The following is a 25,899-nucleotide window of genomic DNA, read 5'->3' as shown; positions in this document are numbered from 1 at the left end:
TTGCTAGACACCACTTTCCTCTATGCATTTGTCAGCTGGAGAGTACTTGGAGAGGATCGGTGAGATGCTAACCCCTGTACTGGCAACTCAAGCATCTGCTAAACTGATTTGGAATATACAGGCATACAACAAGGCGAAAACCCCACTGGAAACAGCAGCATCGTGCCTAAACAGTTGGTAGGCATGTCGCCCACAGTCTGTGCAGGCCCTGGGTGCTGGGAGAGAAAAGGGGTTTTCAACTGATCTCACCTGGACAGGTTCTCCTGGCTGATTACCGAGGGAGGAGGGCTCACACTGTCAGTACCTCCAGGACAGAAGCTTTTAGTGATCCAAGTAACCTTTAGTTCTACCACCTGTACCTACAATGTAAAGAGAGAGAGAGGACAATGTAAAGAGAGAGAGAGGACAATGTCTAGGACCTGAACATTTACACACAGGAAAGCAGCAAACCTGCTTTTATCATTTAAGATGGCCAAATGCAGTTTCACCACGTCTAGGACCAATCCAGTGCTCCCATAGCACAGCTCTTGGCAACACCAAGAGCTTCTACAGCTTTTAACTTCAAGACAGACAGCATCTGGGCTTGGGAAGGAAGCTACAGTACATACAAATCAGCGGTCACGCGTCACAAAGACATGCTAATGGTCTTGGAGCTGCTCCCTCTTTCAGCAAAGAGTCAGCAACATTTCTCCCTTTTTGGATAGCATGCAACATTAAGTTTCAATAGAAGAGGTGCTTCTGCTACCGTAATGATCAGCAGTACTGGCCTCTAAGTGTATTGGCACACGGTCACCTTACAGGTTGCCGGCAGGGACCCCTGGGAGGAAGAGCCAAACCCCACTCAAAAGTCCTGTCAGTCCACAGTGAGAAATTTGTCACTTCAGAACACCACAGCCACAGTGCTTTTGCTCCTGGAAGGTTACCATGGCAAGCTGACTCTGCTCCAAAACACCAGCCAGGGACCATTCTGTACAGAAGGTGGCTGTGTGCGTCAGCTTGTCAGTCCTTACCTCTTCCACCACCACTCTGAACTTGCTCTTTGTGCTCAAAACAGGCTTCACACCCGAGAGCCACTGCACACTGGAGAAGACTTTAGAAGGCCCGATGAGGACTTGCCCAGGATAAAAGCCATATGAATCATCAAAGAACAGGCCCTATGGGAGAAAAGGAGGGGAAAAAGACAGCATAAAGAACTTTTAAGATTTAAGATTCCAGCATTTCTCTTCTCTCATTCCTGATCAGTATGATTAACCATAACGGAAAAGTCCAGAAGTTGCCCACCTCTTAAAGCTCATTCCTCCCCTGAAGTCAGCCCAGCAGTTCCTATAGCAACCCACTGTCACACATGTATGGGACTATGACTCAGTGGGGGAAAAGCAAAGGTACTTGGAGGAAACAAAAGATGTAGATTTCCACACAAATGTTCTCAGTAACAAGGTAGCCACAGTGGGCTGAGTCCCGGGCAAGGACACTCATCTCTTTTCCATGCTCTAATTCAAGCACCTACAACTTTCAGAGCCAGAGGATTCCTACCTTCACTCCTCTGCTTGTCAATTTAAGTTTGTATTACTGCTGTCTTAGGTGGATTAGTTAATATGCCAGTTCTTTGAAAACAAAACAGGATGGTAAACACAACAATTGCTGTCCTAGAGCTCTTTCCTGCTGATATTTAGAGTGACTTGACGAGCTGAAGAGTCAGAATGTGGAGGAGGACAGAGCAGTTTAGTAGGTAAAATACTGAGAGCAAAACCGTAACGAGTCTTGTAATTTGTCAGAAAGGATAAGAGCAGCGCGACAAGATCTAAATCAGGTAAGTATCTAACACGCAGCAATTCCAAGTACTGGATGAGGAGTATCACTGGAGACAACTCATGTTTCAGACCAAACCGCAAGTCCCCAGAGGACTATGTACACTTTAAAGGCAGCCCGACTCAAAACAAGGTATCTCAGCATTGGGTACCCAGAAGCTGGATGCTGCTACAGCATCTGTTTAGCAAGCAAAAAACATGCTGCACAACCCAAAGTAGCAGAGACTAAGATACCAGAGAACATTTAGCAACAGACCACACCTTTTCTGTACAGAACAAGAAAACCAGAGCAGCACACCCTATTAAACGGATATTCCATTTACTCTTCAAGAAACAGGCATCAAATTTTAACAGAAGTGCAGTTTTAGATCAAAGGGACCTTTGCTTTGAAGGCTGGGAAGGATAAGGGCTGACAGCACTGCTAGTTCTTAAGAATTAGACACCATTCTCAGTCAACTCCCAACGCCGCTGTCAGGGGCGCAGCACTGATGCTGTTTGGAAGAACAAGCAAGCTGTCGTCAGCCTTTGAAGGTGAGAGGTTAGATCCCATCATCACACAGGGAACTCTGTGTTTTACCCAAAAGGTAGCAAAACCTTCCCCACCACATGATTTGGAAAACGCCAGTACGGTAGCAGGTCTCCATTCAGAGAATGCAATGGATTACAATTGCAAGAGAGACAGTATTTTACATTGTCTGGAAATGTGCTTCTAGCAGAACACCTTTTAAACAACATGCCCTTTTCCAGAAGGTGAACAATTTTGAAAGCATTAAATAGAGTAAAGCCTTTTCAAGCATGTACAGATATAACGAGCAGACAGTGAACTTGACATCAGCCATCTGACTGCCAGTTATGCCAGTTGTTTGCAAAGAAAGCAGGTGGATATACTAATTGTAATACCTCCTCAAAACCTGCTCATTACTAACATTACCTTTAAGCTCCATCCTCTTACACTTACTTCAAGTGAAGATCTAGTGAAGTGTTTTTTATCTGTGATGCATCGTTTAATTATTAGGATTAATAAGTGCCTACGGTTCTGCCTTCCTCCTCCCTCCTGCACAAAAAGCTTACAAGATGAAGTTGATCAAAAAGACACTCAGGAGAACCGTAAGCTCACCGAGTCACTGACGTGAGGACAGACGTCATATAGCTTGGCTCCATCTTCTGTGCTCATGGAACACCTGGAAAACAGACAAGATACACGGTTGCGTTTCCAGAACCATCCATCTCAAAAGCGAACAGCACCAAATTAACTGCCACTGCCTCAGTGGGTCTGCCCACATGTCCAGCAGTATATCGCTGAGCCTTTACAGTCCACAGCAAAACTGGTTATAGACAAGCTATAAAAGCACTGCCTGGTATTTAAAGGTTCCCTTCAGAATGTGAAAAAAAAAAATATGCAGGGTGCTGGACAAGATTTGTCTGCTGCAAAGTCCCATTTGTTATTCACACTGACACTGGAGCCTAATGACAATTTGGGTATACTCGCTTCAGTAATAGCTTCATTTCCAGACTGAGTTCTGGTGGGATTTCAAATGATTCATTAGGAAGAAAGATTTCGAAAACAGTTACCTCATTTTACATAGCTATGTGCAAGCTGGTAACAGAGACCAAGCAAGGTTTTGAATTGCACCAGTAACTGCAGGCAATACAAATAGAGAAGCAGAGCTATTTTTCGCTCCCAATTTTAACATATGCGTAAGAGCCTTCCAGCTTGGGTTAACCAAAAGCTAAACCAACCAAAATCTCAGACGCATCCACCAGTCATCTGTTACAGGTCTCTCATTACTCGCTTCTCTTAGAAAGACTCAGAGCTGGCTGCAGGGTTGTGGGTTTTACTTTTTTTTTTTAAACATCAATGTCAACACTCAATTTACAAGACAGATTTGGTTATTCCCCAGCTGCCAGGCCCATACGCCTCTTGGCCCTTCGCTGGTTTCTTCCTTTCCTTGCATCAATAATAAAAGTTTGTTGGACAAGACAGGCCTCAGTAACAGAGTGAACGTAGTGAATTCCGAGGGGGTTAGTTCACAAGTAACTGTCCGACATGCACAAGGAACAGAATTCAGATCCTTCTGCCGGCTTTGCGGAACTACAAAATAAGTTAACCAGCTATTTCTTTCAATATCTCTGGTGAAACCTCTCTCGAGATACGACTCTGGATTATGTCTTCATTGAAAAAAATACATTCCTAATACAGTTGCAAGTAACAGTGAAAACACAAAGCTGTTCAATTTTGGGCTGCTTTCTGGTCTTTGATAAAAATTGCTAGCTGCACCTTTCTTCACTTTCACAGATTTTAAGGTAAGAATCCTCCCTCCCTGCATCTCAGCGAAGTTATGCTCTCCTCCTGAGAAAAGGTCTGGACTATGTGATCCATCTTTAACAGCCACTTTTCCAGGGGAGACGTGCAGCGTAAAGACCAGTGTGCTTTAGTTCTGGAGTGCTCATCTGCTGAGATTGAAAAAAAATTGTAACCTTTCAGACAACAGCTTTTCCAGAGGGTGACCAACGAGTCTCTATGTTTTCAGAGAAAGATGTATTCTTACTCTACATACGAAGTTAACTCAAGCAGATAACTTATAAGTACGTGAATGAGAAGCCCAGCCTGTTCCTAGTTCTCTTGAACAGAGCAGCATCATGAAACCCAAGAGGGACGGTCTTCAACAGAAAGTACCTGGCTCCATTGGAAAGCTTGAGGATGACCTGATTCTTCAAATCATAGACCTTGCCCAGCCAGCAGTCATAGGCTATGTAGTCACCATACATGAAAGGCTATAAAGAAAACAGGAAAACACACCTTATAAATATGAACCCTTGTACTCTGAGCCACCAAGGAAATCTGCAGATCTCGTTGTAAACTGGAATTAAGGTACAGTGAAGAGTTTGCTGGACAGTCAGCACATAGCCTGCATATCAGTTAAACAGCTCAGGCTTTCTCGGGTTTTTCTCCCCCTCAGATCTTAAACTTCAAGTGTCCTGTTCAAGAAGTGCTCTGCAGAGTAGCAGCATACTCACACTTGCCTTCAGTTAATATTAACAATTAAATTTTATCACTGAGCCCACTTTTCCATCCCAGAGGAACTTGTGTCCCATTGCCTTTCCACAGGCTCTTTCTTGAGAAGGGCTGTGACACTCCTGCTCTTCGCTCCCAAACTATCTTTTTCTCAGAGGAAAAAGAATGATGAAGTCCTGTCCTGCCTGGTCTCAGGAAATCACCTACCCACTCAAGAGGGAGAAGCAGGTATGATTCAGACTGATCCAGCTCAGCAGAAAGACGCTCGACTCATCTCAGCATTTTTATAGACTGTTTAAACAGTAATGATATTGCAGCTCAAAAGCTCCGTGCCACTGTCGTGGGGCCGCCTCAATCAGGCTGTCACACCGGCCCATCTCAACGCAGAAGTTCTCACAATTTCATGTCAGCCTAGCCCTCCACGTCAATTTGGTCTCAACAATGTAATCAGAAACACAGAGCAGATGGGGAGATGAGGCGATTCTGCATCATCTTCTTTCAGGGAGTATGCTCGCAGTAAGTTTAAAATAAAACCAAACTGCAGATGCATCTTGCCCAATATGGATGCTTTCCTTGCACGTGTTATTTGAAATACAGCGGCATCCCTCCAAACCGCCAAGCCCTGCCACCTCCCATGTGTATTTCGGCTGCGTTCTTACCCAGATATGTTGCAGGTCTTTGCTGTTGACAGGGTAGAGGATGCAGTTGGTTCCTACCAGCTTCACAGCACACTCTATATTGACATCGATTACAGTGCCACACTGGCTGTCCTGAAAATGCAGAAGAGAAGAAGGGTTTATCACTTAGGGAAGGTTCTACCTACACACATATGTGCTCTGTGTACAAATCAGAAGTGCAGAAACAAGCAGACTTTCAAGACTAATCCCTGCCTTACCCTTCAGGCCCTTGTTCTGAAGGGGCATTTCACATGACCCTGGGACAACTCAGAAGATGAGATTACTATTAAAGACCTGTAGTGTTTTCTTCCCAGTTAAAATTTGCAATGGCTGCTAAAACAGCAGCCCAGAGACTCCAGCATCTGGTCAAATAAGACCACACTGTGTCAGGTAATTAGTATTTACTTGCTTTAAAATCTGCATGGCTCCTTGGTCTATTCAACTGAGTAGATGTTTGCAACTCCATAAAACTATCCTGCAGGTATGGCCTGAGTCAGCAAAGGCAGGGATAGATGATCGACCCCAGAACAAAACAGAAAGTCTTTAAAGCTATCTGTGACTTCTCCTGTAAAGCCTGATATTGCAGGACATCATAAATGATCTTCACTTGCTGCCATACTAAAAAAAAAAAAATAATCTGGCACCTTTAGTCAGATTTCAAGCCAGATAATTTACAGTTTGTCCAACTACAAGATGGTTGTCATTACCTCCCTCACTTTTTTAAGCAAAGTTTTATTCTTTTTTGTCCCCAAGAAAATAATGCATGCTGTCAGGAGCCTTCTGGGGATAGTTTGGCAGGGAGCACACAATATGCACGTTGCCCACACATATGGTGGAGGCCTGCGAGGAAGGGCTGCTAACCCAAACACCGTCAAATGTGGCAGCTGCCTTGGCCTCCTGACAGCTGGGACAATCGATACTCTTTTTTATTAAAGACCACAAGTCCATTATAAAAGTTGACTGAGGGCCAGCATGACAAACGCCCTGGTATCAGCAACTTCTGAAGCCGTCCTTATCTCAAACGTCAAGGTCTCTGCTCCAACAGGACTTGAGCAGAACCCTTGAAGGGCTTATAACCCCGCGAGAAGTGGATTTGTTTGCTCAGTCCACTTATAAACACGCTGTTCTTTCGACCACATCAAATATTTATTCAAGGCTTTCCCTCAGAGCCCTGGACAGGGTGTTCAGGAGTTTGCTGGTGACCGACTCATCCGGGCTCACCTCAGGGACGGGTAGAGCAAAGACACCCTACAGACACCCGCAGTCCGGGATAATTCCTGGACAGATTGCTCGGCTCATTTGGCTCTCTTGCTTCCCACCCGCCTGCTGCAAGTCCTCTTCCTCACATCACGCAAACCCTGCGCTCCTCAGCTCCCGCTGAGGCGATGAGGAGAGGGGGTCCTGCCCCACGCAGAGCCGTGCCAGCGCGGCCAGGAGGGCTGGCAGGGCCCAAGGCAGTAGGGGCTCATTCCCTCCAGCTGCTCCCCATCCCCCTCCCGTTTCCTTCTAGGAAGGCCGAGAAGCCAAAGGAGCCTTTCCCGGCTATAGCTCCACCATGACAGACAGCAGCGAAGCCTAACGTAGCTCGCAGCTTGCGCGGGCTGCCAGGAAAGAGCGCGGCAGAGCCGTACCGTAACTCTCACCTGAAAAGGGTTTGCCAGAACTGCGGCGGATTCACGACAGCTGCTGTCAGCACGACTCGAGCTGTCGGAGGAGCGAGGCCCGCTCAGAAATGGCAGCCGCTCAACAAACCCACAGCTTCCGCAGGCTAGAGCGCAGCCACCTACCTTGCCTTTCCTCCAGATTAAGCTAAATTAAGTACGCCCGGTCCACCCTCTGCCCATGCTTTGCAGTTCAGGCCCCGTGGTTTAGATCGTGTAGGATTCAGAACCAAAAAAAACCCCTCAAGAAACAAATTCCTCGCCACACACTGAACATTTCAGAATTAATTTTTCCTTTATCAGTAGCCAAACATGACAGCAGCTCTGAGACACGATACAGTGCAACACCTGCGGTTTCCGTGGATCACCTTGTCTCTGGGAATAAAGCCCTTCTTTTACTGATGGTGAACGAATAACGAGTAATAAAACCAGGACTGGGGCGACTGCCATACACCAACACCCTCTGCCCATTCTCTAAGTGACAGTTTCCCCACGGAGAAGGTGCCTGCACCACCCTACAAGCCTGTCGCCCATCTAACAGTTGGGTGCCGATAGTCATGGGCAAGAGCACCAGGCTGAGGTCAGCTTGCTTCTCCTTCCAGCTGCAGAACACTTGAGCGAGCACAGAGCGCTGTGGGCGGTTAAGAAAGCAGAGATCGATGTTGCGAGCAGCCCCAGAAGCTCCAGGGCTGTTGAGTCACAGCCCTCCTCCCTCACCTGCCACCCAACTTTTGTTTATTATGAGTTTATTTATTTCACCATCGCATGAAACATTAGCCTGCGACAGGGGAGGCAGATTTACAGGCTGAGGGCTTCTGCTGAATCACTCCATGAGATTATAGCAGTGCTCAGCAATGCAGTCCCGCAGCGAGAAGTCGCCAACTTGTCTCTTGTCTTCCAGGGCAACAAAAATCAATTTCCATCAACCCCAACAGCAGAACTGGAAAAGCGAGGTGGCTCATCTTCGTTAGAAGAGTTGATGGGTTCAAGCCCCACTCACACCAGAATGAAGTGCACTACCCAGACCTTCTTCCTGCTGCTTCTAGTACCCCGACAGAGTGTGCCATGCTGGAGATACTGAATATTTAAGTAGTGAATAGACGGAGAATTGTTTTTTTTTTCCTTCCCCATCGGAAATGAAGCTTTAAGGCAGACCAGCAAACTCCCATCTGAGAGAACGGCAGCTCAGCAAGCATCGGCTTCAATCCCACATCATCCCCCTCCCATTTTCCTACTCTTTCCCTCTCTTTTCTAATAAGGGGATCTTTATACCATCCTCTTACTCCTGTACTTAAAAGGGACTGCGTAGCCCAGCACCCTTTGAAGCAACAAAATCCAGGTGCCTGACAGATTACAGATCTACTTCTAATCTCTTCCCCAAATTAGCGTATCACCTGGAAAAATGAACTCTGCCACTTTCACCACTTCTCATCCCACTGGATTAGACTTACGGGCCAAACTGCATTCAGAGAAAATGATCTCATTTTATGCATTACCCCCTGAAGCAGTCTTTCCCCACACTCGGTATTTGATGAGAAGCACATGAATTTGAGGCAGCTCTCCTTTCTTGAGGAACAGAGGTTTCGAGTCCTTCCCGCTCAAGGTTAAATACAAGCCCTAAGAGAGCACGGTGAATACAGAGTAAGTTCCACATTGTGCATTTGCCAGGCCAACTGGTGCAGGGCAACCATCCCACATCCTGAATTTGGCAGGCTGACACTTGCAGATTTTCGATTTTAAATGCTCTTGTAATTTTTGGAATATATCTGATTAACAAGTGAAGGTTTTCTTTGGGCTAGAAGGGGTTTATTGTTTCATTTAGCACTGACATTTAAAACATACTTGAGGGTAAGGTGAAGTATAAGTCATCTTCACATTTGCTATGCTTTTGAATAGAGAGAAGAAATTGAGTTATACCCTCACCAAAAAAATCAATTAAAAAATGAAGCTATCAGCCACTAGTACAAATGGTCCAGCAAAACCCAGTGTTTAAACGTGCAAACAGAAAATAAACAAGCACACAAAACTGCTGGGTAATGTATCTACTGATACACGTGCAGCAAGCCAGAGAAGCCAATTTTGCTCAGATGAGTATGGAAATTACAAACAAAAACATCCATGTTTGCCAAGAGGAGAACAACTTGCTGTCCTGAAAGCTTAAAACGACTTTAAGAAGCATTGGAGAACAAACAGTTGAGAGGCAGGACTCAAAGCATCCCTCTGAGCAAGAAGGATACACTACAGAGTCCAGCTGTGCCAGGTACAACGGCGTGAAGAGCTGATATTTCAATTTGCTAGCTCTTCATTGGGTTGGATTGAAACGCTTTTCTAAAGCTGCAGTTTTAGTAAGATATGTTGACTCCAAATTTCCATTTCAAACAACAATTAATTTCTTTAAGGAAATACACTGTTTCAGCATTTTTCAAATGAATCTTCAAGTTTTGCCTCCCTTTTCTTCTCTTTGGAACATTCTGTGAAAAAGGGGTAGATTTACTTTGGTGTTTGGTTTTTTTGGTTTTTTTTTTCCCAATTGACAAAAAAAGGCTTTATTTAAAAAAAAAAAAAAAAACAAACCAAAACCCAACAAAACAGCCAGGTCGGAGATGGGCTTTCCTGTTTGCCAAGAGGAGAACAACTTGCTGTCCTGAAAGCTTAAAACGACTTTAAGAAGCATTGGAGAACAAACACTTGAGAGGCAGGACTCAAAGCATCCCTCTGAGCAAGAAGGATGCACTACAGAGTCCAGCTGTGCCAGGTACAACGGCGTGAAGAGCTGATATTTCAATTTGCTAGCTCTTCATTGGGTTGGATTGAAACGCTTTTCTAAAGCTGCAGTTTTAGTAAGATATGTTGACTCCAAATTTCCATTTCAAACAACAATTAATTTCTTTAAGGAAATACACTGTTTCAGCATTTTTCAAATGAATCTTCAAGTTTTGCCTCCCTTTTCTTCTCTTTGGAACATTCTGTGAAAAAGGGGTAGATTTACTTTGGTGTTTGGTTTTTTTTGTGGTTTTTTTTTCCCAATTGACAAAAAAAAGGCTTTATTTAAAAAAAAACACAAACCAAAAACCAACAAAACAGCCAGGTCGGAGATGGGCTTTCCCCATCCCTGCACCAGGCTGCACACCATGTGGTGCAACTGCAGCAGTCAGTGGCCAGCTGCCTGCTTCATCACAACCTTGGTAGCCACATTGCTGGAAGGAAGTCAAGAGAAGATAGAGGCGTGCACATGGCAGGCCATATGGCTTGGGGTTATAGGTTAGGTGGAAGCAACAGCAAGAAATTGCCAACCCAGCTAAGCTCCTAAAGACACCACATCTCATCTGAAAATCGATACTGAACAACATTCCCAGTATTTCCTACGCAAAAAAAACCCAAATCCACACATCTCTGATAAGCACAAATGTCGTACAAGTAGAACAGAATGACTAGGAGTTAAAATAGTGTCCAAGAAGAGTCAAGGTAACGATTACAGGCTCTGATTAAGAACCAGCTTGCTTTCTGCAGACTTAGCTGTGTCAGACGCTTCGGCAGTGTTGGGATTTGCTGCATTTCTGGGAGAAATCGGTACTTGCTGGGTACGGGAGAAGATGGTACTTGCTGTAGATCGAGAGGTCTCCCTGATATTTCCTCCAAATTCCCTACCACAGAACACCAAAAGGCACACAGCAGCAGTGTGATCTGTCTCCACTCCAGCCTCCCTGTTAGGTTTAGGAGAGCAGGTCCATGCTCCCCACATCTCAGAATGGATTGACTTAAAACTTAAAGGATGACAGGATAGACAAGCTTCTTGTCTCAGCACCTGACATTATCAGGCTCCCTTGTTCAGGAGACCTTTGCAGATATGCAACAGTAGAGAGACAGCCTTATCAGCATTTCATTTTCAAAGGATGCAGCTAGGTCTATCAAACACACTAAAAATAGAACATGCTCAAAGCATTACTGTTCAATTCCATTCAGGCAATTTGGCAAGTCTTAGAAATCCATGCAGTGGTATCACAATAAAAAAGGGATAAAGAAAAAAAGCACTTACGCTGGAGCTCATATGTCTGACCACATCTCGAGGGACCACAGAGCGATCTTCAAGCTTCAGCTAAGGAGAGAGAGACAGACGCTGAATTTAGTGACCCCAGATGATACTTAGTCAGAAATAACATGACAAATACAAATGCACAGTATCCCAATCCTCTCGACTGAGGTGTTTTTCAGCAGAGCATGCTGAGGCACTTCCATACACAGAGTTAACCCCCTTGGCACGTTCGCAAAACCCAGTTGACAGATCTGAAACACAGCAACTAGCCGACCTGTCCACAACTATGCTCTAAGTCAGCAGACATATCAAAGCGGGCGCAGACATTCTGACTTGTACATCACCCTCAAGTATCCCTCTCCTCTTCCTCTGTCTGCATGATGCATCATCTCCTACCCACATCCAGTCTATGCACTAGAGAAGACGGGGGAATCAGCACATCGCACCACAGTTCTGTGTCTCATCCTGCAGGCTTTTCACCCAAGATACCCGCAAATATCTGTGGAAATCCTGTTTGGCTGGAACATTTTAAGCAAGGTACCGTACAGTGAGAAGTCTTAGCTGGCAGGGGAACTGGTACCAAACTCACTGTAGCAAGCACTTGCCTTGGGAAAAAAAAAAAAAAAAAGAAAAAGAAACAGCTGCCACTGCAGTTATTAGCCCCCAGGTCCACGCAGGCAACACAAAACATCAATAAGAGTATGGATACAGTCAAAGCACTGCTCATACTCCAGCTCCTGGTAAAGCACTTGCTGACAGCTAGTGCTGGCAACAAAAGATGCGGCTGGACCATCGTTACATATTCTACATTAGTTCATGCAGAGTTGTGGGCACCAGGAGTCATTACTGGTAAGGGGAGGGATCACTTGATGTATCTCCAGTGATTACTGGTCGGTTAACCAAGTGATGCCCTTCCGAAAGAGGTCCTTCATCAAGCTGTTTCAGTGATCTCTCAAGCTGTTTCAGTGATCTCAAGATTACTTGCAGGCTATTTCATTAAGTGTTATCAACAAGCTCAAAACAACAAAACGCAGTTGCCATCGAACACACTAATACTAAAATGTCACACAAGGGATAATGTCCTAAGCACACTAACAGGGAGGCCACAACACTGAACTCCAGTTTCAGGCTTGCTCAGCCTCACAGTAACTCAGTTGAAGTCTTCCTTTTGCTGAACAGGGAGAAGTCTCATCTGCATTTCAGTGGTCAAGAACATATTTGCATCGGTACATCATTCTGAGCCCTGCAAATACACTAATTACACATCACGTGAACACAGTATCAGGGACAGAGCCTCTTTCACATCTCACTTTCAGAATCCACGTCCCCACTACTGCTGCATTTGTTGCTTTTCCTTGTCGATCCCCAGCCCGAAATCCACTGTGCTTTGTCAGCATCTCATCCTAACCCCCGCCTTGGCTTACAGCCTGTTTTACTAAATTAGACATAAATCTATAGTTCAAGTACAGGATCCGGAATCAAACCAAAGCACCTGAGTATTTATTGCCTTCTTGATTGTGTGTTTCAGTAAGAGAGGAAGAGAGGCAGCCAGCAAGGCTTTTAGACCCAACTTCGGGAGTCAGAACTCCACCGGAGTGGGAAACCTGAAGCTTCCCACAGCCCATTTCCAGATCGTGGAAGTGTTTTCGTTGCCTCCCACATCCCACTGGGGTATATAGACAGACATCAATTTTTATACAGCTTTCTAAAATTATTTGTTAAAATAAGTACTGTACAGATAGCCTCTTAACATCCAGAATCAGGCTTCAACGTTCACATTCCAGTAAGTACTCACGCATGAGCAGCAGTTTGGGTATTATAACTGGAGCTCTCTTGCTGCAGAGCTCCAAGCATACAATGATACTTTCATTTCAACATGCATTAGGGCGATTTATTCCCTGACATATAGTGTTTAAATCGATGCATTATGTTTCAACATACCATTGAGCCACACTGCTCTGTTCTGTATTCAACAGTACCTGTAGAACCCAGACCGACAAGATGATTCGATGCTACCTGGCAGCGGCAATATTTGTGTTAGTCAACTCTAGTAAATCCTAAAAGTTGTAAACGAGTAGCTTTCCTATTTTGTGATCCTTCCTGAACAACATAATCACCCAAATTCTTCCCCAAAGCAAGGCATAAAACTTTCTCCACGGGGGGACTATATTTAACCTATTTTCAGGTTTCTTGGTTTTTAAAGGCAGCACGACTATTTTCAGCTGAATGTGCCAGACCCACCTGCCTCAGTTGCTAGGATAAGCAAGCCAAGTAGTAGGCAGAACGCCAGCATCAACAATAAATACTTAGCAGGTCTGTCATCACACAAAAGACTGTCAAAACCCAGCAGAAACCCAACCAGAGGAAGCCAGACGGGCTGGTGATGAACACCCGACAGTTCAGTCATTCCGGCTCTCCTGCGATGTGATCGTCAGCTGAAGGTGAGCAGCGAGGGAACTCGGTATCGGAGAAGCACTTTTAAAATAGGTACTTACAGCTCTGTCGCTATGTTTAGCTCTACAAAAGTCAGTATTAACACAACTAGTTTTACATTCTTGCCATGCGCCTTGATAATAGCCCCAAGAATGAGAAATACCTGGTTCCCAGAGATGCTCTCAGCTAGTCCGGCACTCCTGTATGCCAAACTGGGCTCAACACCCTCCAAACACCTCAAATGTGAAGCATGTTTCATATTGCTTTTTAAAAAAATTAATTCACATTTACATATGCTAAATAAGGCAAACCAAAGACACTCAGCACTGCACAAGCATTTAACCCAGGTAAAAAGGGACAACCCACCGGCAGTCGGTTACGTTGGTTTGTGCACTGACTGCAAAACCAAGTGGCAGAACAGCTCTGGCACCCGTTTCTTTCCTCTACTGTTCAGATGCTGCCTCGGTGCTCAGCACTGAACCAATGCCTGAGCTCCACAGCAGATCTACTCATCAAAAGGCACCAGCTGCAACTCGGAGAACATCTGACACTTCACCAGGTCTGATGATGATGCTCTCATACCAACACAGCAGGAGGGGCACAGAAATTTTGATTTTTGCATCAAGAACAAGCACCAACAGCAGCACGTTCTTCTTCTCCGCTGAGTCACCTCACCTCAAATGAAATAAGGTGGCCATCACAGCTCCCACCTGGAACTGGGTAGACTAGGAGAGAAGGCCAGACCTTCCTGCCTAGCAGCTGAGCATTAACTCACTAAGCCTCACTAACTTATTGCTTCAAACCACTTACCTAAGTTCTTATCAAACTTGTCATTTGAAGCCAAATCCTTGGTGGGTTTTTGGTTGGGTTTTTTTTGTTTGTTTGTTTTTTTTTTTTTTTTTAAACTAACTGCAGAGGTGTGGAGATGTGTCCGGGACAGCAAACTGGATCCTCACTTTAGCACTTTAGCAAACAACTCAGCAGCTAGGTGCAAGCATCCTTGGGCAGGGTGGGCTAAACTCACCCTGTAACCCTCTGGGTTTAACCTCTCCACTCCATAAAGCGAATGGGAGAATTTTCCTTTCCTCTTCCTTCTGACAAGAGATCAAGACCAGAGCAATTTATTTTGATGATTCGGACTAGCCACCAGTGCCAAGTATTGTGGCAGGTAAAGTAGGAGCAACCACTTTTGAAGTTTAGTGACAAATAACAGAGGAGTTGCTGAGATTGATATAGGGACAACTAGCCCTGGTTGGTGTGTCTCCAAACAAAACCAGTACTGGAAGTACTCAGTAGTGGCATAAATCCCTGGTCACTATCTGCATACTTAAAAGCAGAGCTTAAATTCACTAATTAGCTGCTCGGGTTTGCTTGTAACACCATTGGTACCCAACAGTGGACAAAAAACACAGGCTCCAGCTACCAGTGTCATCCCCGGCAATGTTTTATCCAACAACGGGGAAAAGACAACACACACACGCTTACCGCTGGCACACTTCCTTTCCTACTCCCATACAGTCTCTTTTCTGCATGGGGCAGGAGTCTTGATGTTTTATTTTAGGAGAAATAGAAGAAGGTAATTCTGCCTGCAAACAGCAGTATTTTGTTTTGCTACTGCCACACCGAAGTCCAAGAGGGCAATGTTGTCACAGGAGAGAATTACAAACAAACTGTCCCCTGCTCCAAACAACCCAAGAACAGAAGCTGTGGGACACGCTTCAACACAGAAGGGAACCATTGCTTTAAAGGCTGAATACATCTACACAGTCGTTGGCTGTTCAGTCTCAAACGCACCAGCACGCACCTTCTGTGCAGGCGCCCTTACCAGCTTCCAGAGGAGGTGGCTACTCAGCGGACCTTGAAGGTTCAACCCACGCTTGGACACCAGGAAGGACAGGAGACCTTGTCACCATGACTCATCGTCGCCCAAGGCTGAACTTCACAGATCACAGTTCCTTGATCTTCCAACACCCAGTGACACATGGACTTGGGAGCACACCTTCCACCTGGAGCAGCCGTGGTTTCACAACTGCATTTCTGCTCAGCTACCCAGCACTACAGAGTGTGCCCTGGCGAGGGAAGCTGACACCTGATCCAGCGTAAAGCTTGCCAACACCAACTTAAACTGCTAAAGTTGACGCTCGGTCAGTGCTGTCTCATGTAACTGCAATGTCTGACCACTAAAGAACAAGATTTGCTCAACGGTGCCGGTACCATCAGCCTCTACCTCCAACGCAATCACTGGCGAGGAGAACTTCAGCTTCTATTCCAGATGCGTTCCAAAATCCTCCAAAACAAGAGCTCTGGGAATAAGCACATGAGGATGGAGGAGAAAAAGCAGCACATGTCCACCCTCCCCTGGTAACTGCTTATAAAAATGGGAATACAACGCACCGCAAAAAAGAAAAACCATGGAGGAAAGCACAATGCTGGAGATGAAACTCTACACATTTACCTGAACTGCTATATGATGGTTGAGATGTTTATCCAACTAAGAGTCAGAAATGAACAACCTATTATGGAAGTCGCTTCCGCCACTCGAGTTAAGCAAAGACTTGGCTAGCAGCGGTCACCACACGGGGGCAGGGAAGCCAGGCGGTGACCTGCACAGACCTGCTGCCACTATTCATTCTGGGCTATGTCGCCAGCTCACACGTCCCAGCACTTTCCTCATGCAACTTGCATAAGTGATCTCATTTAAGCCACCGTTCCTCCCACATTTGCAAACAAAAAAAGTAAATTACTTGCAATTTTATAAAACCTGTCTTGTAATAGGGATCATGAGTTCTCTCAGTGGGACTAAGAAAGAAAGTGTGAAGGGAAAAATAATAAATAATGCCTTTTGGATCTATTACCGTTCTATGGTCATCTTTTCAGTCAAGCCTAGGTATTACACGTGGAAAACGTCACACTTTTGTCTTTTCTGTGCCAGTGGACAAATGCTGTAATGAAGGAGAGATATCTAGTATCTGATTTCTGTCCAAGTTTAACAGTTCGGATTTTAGCCTCACACATACTAAGGGTTTTTTAAACTGCACTGGAGAGCGCTCCGGGGAAGCCAACTGGCAGAACCTGTTCTGGAGTTAAAAGTTAATCCCCTCCCTGGGACATCCCTCCAGGTCACCAACTCTGACTGCCAGTGTCCTACAATCCCCACGTTAGAATTTTTGTTTTGAAGGGACAGCACCTGTGTTAGCTTGGAAGTTCTCACAGAAATTTATAGCGTCGATGCTCAGAGGAAAAAGAAAGACCGCAGGTTAAGAGCAAACTATAGGGAAGGCAGTCTACTGCAGCAATAGGTAACAAGGCACTGCAGGGATCTCCGAACCCTGGAACACATTCAGAGGATGCTCCATAATCAATTAAAGCTAAAAAAGTGCCCAATGCTGTGAAAAGATATAACCTTGCTTTATTCAGCTGACAGGTCTTTTGAATGACCCGGCCTCTCAGCACCTGAAGTCCACGTGAAGCAGGACACGGTGCACCGTAGTTCCATGAAGCGGGACATAGCGGACCGTATTTCCGTATCTGATTTCTAAACCTGAAACCTATTAGGTCCTTTCCTCCAAAGATGAAGCTATGTTTCAGAAACCTACACCAGATGGCACCGGTTCATGACTGGGACCACCGCAGGTCTCTTACTGGAGGTTAAGGGGAAACTTCCTTCTTACATGAAGCAGCTCCATCCAGGCCCACCACCAGCTCTACTCCCAGTCACTAAGAGAAAACAAAACAGTGCTCACTGATGCCATGGCCAGCCGTCACCTGGAGCTGCTCAACAGCGGCAGCCAACCCAAGTCAGTATCCCCCAATTCCTATTATTTTATGTTTTTAACTCTAGGGTCTGATTACACCCCCAAATTCACTTCGGCTAAAAAAGTAGTGTAGCAATCATCTCAACACAAGCTGTTTTTATTTAACTCCAAACGAGGTGTTTAAAATAGCAAGTCAGCTGTCCAAAAATAGCATAGATACACAGAGTTAGATGACAAAGGTTCAGAAATTCAAAGACCCAGAAGATCTGAAGCCAAGATATTTTTAATAGAATTTCAGTATCAACACATTACCAGTGGCATCACATACTACTCTCGGGAAAAATATGTTCCACATGCAAAGTTCACTTCCTTTGAAAGACTTCTGTTACATTAATCATATTGCATGGCACTTGAGCCATCTAAAAAGCAGGAAGAGAAAGGATAAAGCAGCAAGAGCAGAGAATCCCATGGAAGCTCCGATTTGGTTCACGCTGCAGTATTTGAAGTGGCACATGTTGCTTCGCAACTGGAGGTTTCCAACCACACTGGGTTTTTATGGGGAAGGAAGATGGGAGAATGGGGCAGAAGAAAGACTACAAGAAACTTAAGACTCCTGAGGACCAAAATTCTACCACCCAGAAGAGCTGAACAATGAGCTAGACAATACAGAGGGTTTTAAAAACCACCCTTCAGGGGTGCAGCTGCAAAACTATGAGAATAAGTCTTCTGCACTGATTGGCACAGAAGTTCCACTCGTGACAGCTCCTGGCTACTCCTACGTGGAAGGCATGGGTAGTCTGCAGCTATTCCAGACAAAAAGTTCAAAATCTGTTTGAGACAGGAGGTTGTGGAGACTCCTGCATTACTTGCAGAATAACTATGCCCTTCTGGGACGAGGTCTAGGCTTCTGCTTGATCAAGTAGATGTCAGAGTGGCATGTCGCTCCCATCACCCTACTGCAGAACAGTCAGTCACCGCTCTGCCACGTAACTAACGCCTTTAGATGCATTTAGGTTTTTAGCAAATTTTGCTTTTGAACCTCATTCTGCATTTTCCTAACTTCATGATATCACTCGTCATCTCAAAGCACTCCAATTATTACAAAAGGAGAAAATATTTAGAGTTACTTTGGACTTGTACCAGGAGATTAAAAAAAACAAACCACCAAAAAACCTGTTCAACATGGTCTGTATTAAACTAACTCTCAAAAACCTTGAGTGACTCAGGAACACGCAGTTCCCTGTTTGAAATGGTCGAAGTAGGGGAAGGACCGTGAACAGGATCTTTGTTTCCTATACTCAGTGCTAGAGTCCAAAAGCTTGTTCGTGAGGCTGCTCCAGCCACTGCAAAACACCACTCTGCAAAAGGTCAGGTTGACGATTAACTTCAGCAGCAGGAAAACGGAACAGGGGTAGGTAGGGAGGTGCTAAAACACTGCCCAAAACTGAAATAAGTGCTTTAAAGGACTTCGCAGAAGCAAAGACGAAAGCACGACAGCTCCGCACCGCGTGCAGCACTACCTGCGGGCAGTCAACCCATAACGTATTACAATTCTTTTGTTCACGCAACTAGCGGATCTGAATCCGCCCATCCTCTGCCATTCAGCACATTCACAACTACCAGCACAAACTATGAATCACCGCTAAGCCTACCCCAAGTAGCGCCTGTCACCAGCAAACTACCGTGGATTTAATTGTACAGTGTGGACCTAACACTTTTTCAGCAAGCAAGCAAAAGGCACGACTTAAAGTAGGATTTCCTAATTTAGCTCGCCAAGACCCCATTGCTGGTAGGGATGAACACGCAGCTTCCAGCCTCAGGCCATAGCACGTTGCTCTAAAATAAACTTGCCTGTCACCAGCTGAATGCCTTTAACAGCTTTAAAGCCCCTGTACTAAGGGAACATGATTTTTTTTTTTTTTTCCAAATTACACGCCAATTGTTTACTGGCCTGCCAGAGGCAGGCAGCACCTGCGATCTTCTAAAGAGTCATTTAGGAAACACCCAGCAGGTGATGGCACACAGGCAGCAGAGGAAGGAATGCCCTGCAACACCCCCAGGAGATCAGGCAATCTGAAAAACGAGAATCAACTCATCATTCTGCGCATTGCCGTTTCCTTTCAATGCCACCAGCAGTGCAGGAAGGGTTGTTACACAGGCAGCTTCAAAACTCAGCTGTGTCATTAGTTCTTACAATCTCCCAACAGAGTGAGCCTCCCCAGGGACGTGCAGCTCTCCTAAGACAAACTGACAGCTCTTTAATTTGTCTTGATGACATATTATGGAGATACAGAAACCTGAAGTTGTGCCGCTCAGTTGAGTTCCTTCAGGCTGAAGCTCCCTGAACCTCCACTATCTACACATCTACCTGCAATGGACTTGTAGCTACTTTTGTCACTGTCTACAGTTCTAATCGCCCAACCTGTTGGGTAGTAGGCACAAAAAGTACCTCTGTCGGTACAAAACTCCTTCCGCAGCACAGTTCTTGTCCTTCGCCCGCAGCCGTATGCTGCGGCATCTTCACCCCCTCCCAGCAAATATCACCTTCGAACCTTCTGTCAGAAAGACACTGAAAGGCTCTACTTTCCTTTTCCAAGAAGTGGAATTTGGCTAAAAAGTCTGAACAAATACTTGAATGCAACAAAAATTCAGTTTAATTATAATGTGGGTAAATGCTGTACTTTGGAGCAGAGGAATCTGGCTTTGACATAAATCTTTTGCTTAGCAAAAGTAAATCTTTTACTTGTATTCCCCTTGTCCAAGACTGTCAAGCATTATTTATTATACTGGCAACAAATCACTTCTGTAGTTCTGCAAATTTACATGACATTTTGGAAACCACTGCAAGGCAGATCCCCTGGCCTGGTGAACACACCAATCTGAAAATGAAGACAAAGTACAAGGCAGTAATTTAGGGAAGGAAGACAAGACGACAGGCAGGTTCCTAGGTTATTATTTAAAGGAAAAGTAGGTTTGGGAGCATTTCCCAGCAGGGGGAGCAACACGGTTGGGAGAGAGGACGACCCTGGCAGTAGAACAAGGAGAGCTGCACAATCCACGTCACTTGGAAGGCAAATCCCACCTACAACCAGCAACAGCAACTCTCAGCTTTTCAGCATCCTTAGTCTCACATTTCTATCTCTTCAAATGTTGAGCACCACCACTCATCACAAAAGGGATGCGGCAACAGGAAACCTACTCGCATGCGAGCCTGGGTTAGATGCCTGAAGAAGGGCTAAAGCAGCAAAGACAACCTAGGACCTGAAGTGCCAGCTCTGGCTTGAAGGAAGAGGGCCTCTAAAAGCCTCCTGAGCTTTCTAGACCCAACAGGCAAGAATGATCTTCATTGGGAAAAGAGTTACAGAAAAGTTAGACTGTCCAACCTTGTCATCAAGTGCTGCTGGATTATTAGTTCAACCAGGGTTACATCCCATATACTCACTCACACCAAACAGTAACCAGATCTTTCCACCTGGGAACAGAAATCAATCCCCATGCGTGCAAAAAAGGTCTACAAAACCTTAGAGGAGACCCAAAAAATAATTCAGAAAGAACAAACATGATAATGATGCTCAGCATAAAGACACGGAAGGCTAAAGTTTAAAAATACATGGCTATGACTACAAAATATGGAAAGATCTTGTAAGAGAAGATTTACTGACTAGTAAGTCTAGCAGTAAGCCACTTAGAGTCCTATGGGGAATCTTTCAAAGATGTCCCCGATTACAGGATTTAATGTAAACATCGGATTTCTCTTCTCAGCGGCAGTTTATAGTAAAAGACATCATCCCCTTTCTCAGTGTTTATACTTCTCAGTGCACGTACCCAGTCTTCTGGGTATAGCAGTTCTAGGAAAACCAGTTGCTTAACAGAAAGGACAAGACAAGCATCTGCTCCAAGTGCAATGTCCCAACAGCACAGATTATTACAGGGCACCCCCTCTCCGCCCCCCATTTTCTTATAGTAAGACAGCTGATTAAAAGCAATACCATCCTACTACCTCTGCCTAAGAATTTGAGAAAAGCTTGATAAACAGCAGTGCTCTAGCACCAGATGGCACTGTTACCTGAATAAACCCACAGGAGACTGGGGTTAGAGACAGAGGAGAAGCTGGTTGGGAGCGGTAGGCAGAGAAGTAGACAACATTTTGCCTACACATCAGCCAACGCTTCTCACCGACAGGTTGGCTCAACACTCCCTCAGTAAAGCCTCATCTGAAACACAGGTCAGAGTTAGCAATCCCCACCGAGAAGAAAACGGCCGTTGAGGAGCACAGCACCTCTACGGACACCCAAGCCCAGCTTGTCGAGAGATGCCCAGTTCAAGCAAGACTTAAGGGGATGGCTGTGGAAACCCCGGTGAATACCTAACCATGCAGGGTGAAAGCAATGGTTCTGCTGATCTTTTTGGCAGTATCTAACAAGGTCTCAGAGAGATGCATTTGAGTGGTAGAAGAGACTCCTCTAAGGAGTAGCTCACCTCAATACTAACACCAACCAGTGTGACAGGGAGAGTAGAAGCCCATTTTAGCCACCAGTCTAGATTCCTGGGAATCCCAACAGCCCGCTGTTTTAGCTTGCCAGTTAAGCTGTGTTCCTCCTTGTGTGCACAAGGAGTCTGTCCAGTAGCTCTTTCATTTACCTGAAGCAAAAGGATTCCTCAGATTGTAGCCTTGGGAGGGAAATGGCAGTCATCATGCAACACGTTTTCCACCTTCTTGCTGGACCATGCTGGGGTTGCCATCCGGACAGCATCGGTGCTGTAGAAATGAGTCACTCGCCACTCTGAGCGGCATTTGGGGCACACTGCCAGGCCTGGAGGAGAGAGTGGGGCTGCTCGAACCTCCACCTGCCTTTCCAGAGGAGAAAAGGGATACCGCGAGGAAATCTGTGTGATTATTGCTGACCAATTCACTCCCAAGGCACAATAAGCGCACCGCACCTTTCTACATCTTTGGGAGTGGGAATAAAGAGTATATCCATGAGAAATATTCCTTTGCTCCATTCCTGGAGTAAAGCAGGGAGGGCTCTTCTGCTGAGCCAAAAAACGGACTCTGCTGGGCTGGCGGTAACTCTGTGCAAGGGAATGAAGCATCCCCTCTCCCCTCGCAATCCGGTCAGCAGTGCGCAGGAGGAACTCGTTATTAGCCCACAGCAAAAATCCACCTTGCAAAAATTGCCAGGGAACAACAAGAGGGAGACACATCAACAGAAAATCACCGTGTCTGCTTTCCAGCTGGTTAGCTCATATGCTGCTGCTGTGAATACAAACCAGCCATTTAAATTAGCTTCTAATTGTTCACAATTATTCAGAGACAGCAAAACCTGCAAGCAGCTTTAAGGCCACAGGCAAGCAGGAGAGAAAGGATGGTTTAAGACGCCTTAACAAGATTCATGTATTCGTATTTTGCGACTCTCACAGCCTGCAGTCTCCAGCAACGCCTCTCTAACAGCCCTCCCCAGATGTGTGCTTTGCACTGCAGAGGAAGGTAACCCACGGGTGTTCCTACACTTCAGGCTTTTACTCCTTCTTGCTCCAGTTTTTGGACTGGTTCAAAAATTAAACCAATAATATTTTAGTCTCCCCAAGTCGTTCACAGTCTCCGCACACACAGGCAGTTTGAGCAACACTATTTATAAAGCTGCTTAAAATTCTGGACACAGCCGGAGCTCTTTGATAGGATGTCAGCCATGCGACACCCGAACGTAGGAGGTTGACACAGGATGGTTAGTGTAATACAGCCCACTCTTCTTTCCCTTTCTTTCACCCAGAGCCTCCACTACCACCCGCACAGGAGTCCCTTCCCCCCAAACACAGACAGTAACGTTTCACAATTGCTGCAATTTTCTCTCCTAGGAGAGCGGGAAGGTATTAGCCTATTATCCTTAAATCCCTAGCACGTCAGTTTTGGTTCACACAGAAGACCTAATGCAAGTCCAGCCTGCAGGTCAAAACGCTGTAGGGGACTGAATCCAGACATACCTTAACGATGAGATTCCCTCACTCAGCCATGTTTGGACCCAGAGGTACAGCGCTGCCACAGAGCCAAAATGCTCATCTAGGTTTTAGAAACCATAGCAAATTTAATAAACTTAAGCGGGATTATTTTATCAAGTACAGAATCTCCTAGAGGAGACAAAATAACTTTGAAAAGCGATGTATAAATAGCTCTAGCTGAAAGCACGGCATATGCTGTGTCATGCTACGCTCCCAAGTCAGTCCTGGGCAGTGAGATCATGGAGCTGACTGGTCTCTCTTGTAGCTTCTCCGAGTTTCATGCCTGCTCTGAAATGAGAGCATCCCCCTGGAGAAGTATTCTTGGTTGATCTCACATGCAGAACACACTCCCCAAACACACTGCAGTGCCGTAGTGCTCTGCTCCATGAGGAACGCTGCACGGGCAGACGGGCTGTCTGAAGCCCGAGAAGAGGAGGCAGAACAGTGGATTCGATGAAGCAGATGAGGACCTGAGCAAATTTTCTCGCTTAGCTGGGAAATACAGGATGCTCAGGCTGGAGAGGAGGGCAGCTTCCATGGCGTGCTCAGGGGAAACTGCGATTTAGTTCAGAAATAAATTAGTGTCACTGCCTCCTCGTCAGGACACAGCCAGGGCAGGGGTCTAGGGGCATCTCCGCAGCCCCTCCTCGCACAGAGCGAAGGCAGGTCCAACGGCTAACGCTAGCTGCAAGACATAGCAAGTGTTCTGCAAAGGCTTCCTGTTAAATAACATACCCTCTAAACCAGCTGTATCCCCAGTCACATCAGATACTTGTTTAACAAAAAATAATCAAAGCCTTTACAACCAGTTCAAGCAACCTCTGGAATACTACAGAGAATCCACCCAAAATTCCGTGACAGCGTGGGTACCCCGTGCATGCATTTATTTCTGATAAACAGCAAAGCCACTCCCCCAGCTCACACTGCAGACACACAGAGTGTGTGTGAATGCTACTGGGACAATGCAGCACAATTGCATCACTGCCCAAAAAACCTCAGCTGCATTTTCTATTCACTGAAAGAGTTTCAATTATCCCCCCCATACATAAACGCTGTATTGGCCAGTACAAAAAGAAGGAACAGCCCCTAATGAATCCATACACCAGGCTACAGAAGCTCAGTTATTTAACGACTGAATTTCTGCAACCCCTGCACTGTTACATGCCTTTTTATTCAAGGGGTGAGTTCACCACTTGCAAAATGGTTGGGGGAAGACTAACACAGCTCCCAACCAGCGCAGGTTTAATTCACTGCCTCATGTTTGTGCATCCTGTAATACAAAAACAACCAGCCTTTAATTCCCTTCAATCACTCCTAGAAAATCTCACCAGGGCTGGTGACAGCAATGATGCAATAGGGACAGAAGTGTAAAAGCCCTTCAGAGTCCGACTTAGCACTCCTGCAGCAAAGCATTGTTTCACCCCCTTGCACGGGTAAGTCCAGTGGACTGACTTTTTCTTCCTCATCATCTCAGCCAGAGCACAAAGAAAGCGTTCAACATCATATTTAAAACCCATCAATCCGATCATACCACACTACTATGTCATTTTTCCCTTCAGGTGTTTTCTAGGCTGACTTCTAAACCATTTATCGGAAGCTCTCCAGAATTGTGCCAGTCACCTAAGACAACACAGCATTTGCCCAGCAGAACATCCAACATCTGCATGGAAACACCACTCTCCTCTCTGCATTACTCCACAGGTATCCAATTCAGTTATTCAGCAGCACATCTGATGTGATAATAATTCAAGATTATAGCTCAGGGAATCTTCTTTTCTCCTCCTGTCCCTTCCTTTGCAATTGAGCACACGTAGATAGCTCACAGAAGTCACTGAGCCACTAGTATAAGTAAACACAGCAATGGCACAGAAACCAGAGGAACAATAATGCCAGATGTTCCCCAGTTTTGTACAAAGTACACACAGTTCCCATTCTAACCCTGCTGAAGTTAGATTAAGTACCTCCCTCTACACAGCTTTTAAGGGCAAAATCCTTTAGACCTGCATTGATCCTTGCCAGCCTGGTTTTCCTCTGGACATCACATACAGACAACAGTAAACCTCTTGCAGAAGTACACCTTTATGCTCCTCAAGTCCACACGTGCTTTACAGCACACCACAGCCCAACAGCTGTACAGCAATCAAATTATTGAGGAAAAAACCCACTTCCCAAGATGCTCAAATCCAGTTTTGAAGAACGGCTTAGGCATTTAGGAGACCCAGCATCAGAAGAGCCCCCAGTAGAGTAACACCCTTCCAGGGCAATCAGGAAACCATGAAAACCTTCCATTTTTAACGAGAGGAAAGTTTCAGAGAAACCCAGAACTGCCCCTTCACTAAAAACATTTCTAAAAGGTCACCTCTTACAGGCAAGCAAGGGGAGACTGACTGTTAACAGAATTCACCCCGGAGCTGACTATCTCCCCATAAATGTCAAAGACTAAAGGCTTCGAATTTTCCTAACTGGGGTTTGCAGCATCCCTCACCTCTGCATATAGATCAGCAGGCTGCTCCTAGCAG

General features: G+C 45.5%; 1 protein-coding gene across 1 annotated transcript in view; it reads right to left on the bottom strand.

The window, feature by feature from the left end:
• UBE2O (ubiquitin-conjugating enzyme E2O) overlaps positions 1–11,210 on the bottom strand; it is a 28,975-nt gene extending 17,765 nt beyond the window's left edge. Inside the window, 6 exon segments of the mRNA XM_009882406.1 lie at positions 250–359; positions 1,011–1,154; positions 2,926–2,989; positions 4,486–4,583; positions 5,484–5,594; positions 11,199–11,210. Of these exon segments, the coding sequence (XP_009880708.1) occupies positions 250–359; positions 1,011–1,154; positions 2,926–2,989; positions 4,486–4,583; positions 5,484–5,594; positions 11,199–11,210 (539 nt within the window).
• Between the last annotated feature and the right edge of the window lie 14,689 nt (positions 11,211–25,899).

This window comes from Charadrius vociferus, unplaced genomic scaffold (assembly GCF_000708025.1).
Source record: "Charadrius vociferus isolate BGI_N301 unplaced genomic scaffold, ASM70802v2 scaffold773, whole genome shotgun sequence".
NCBI lineage: Eukaryota > Metazoa > Chordata > Aves > Charadriiformes > Charadriidae > Charadrius > Charadrius vociferus.
The sequence above is the reverse complement of the archived record's forward strand: the minus strand, read 5'-3'. Positions and strand labels throughout refer to the sequence as shown.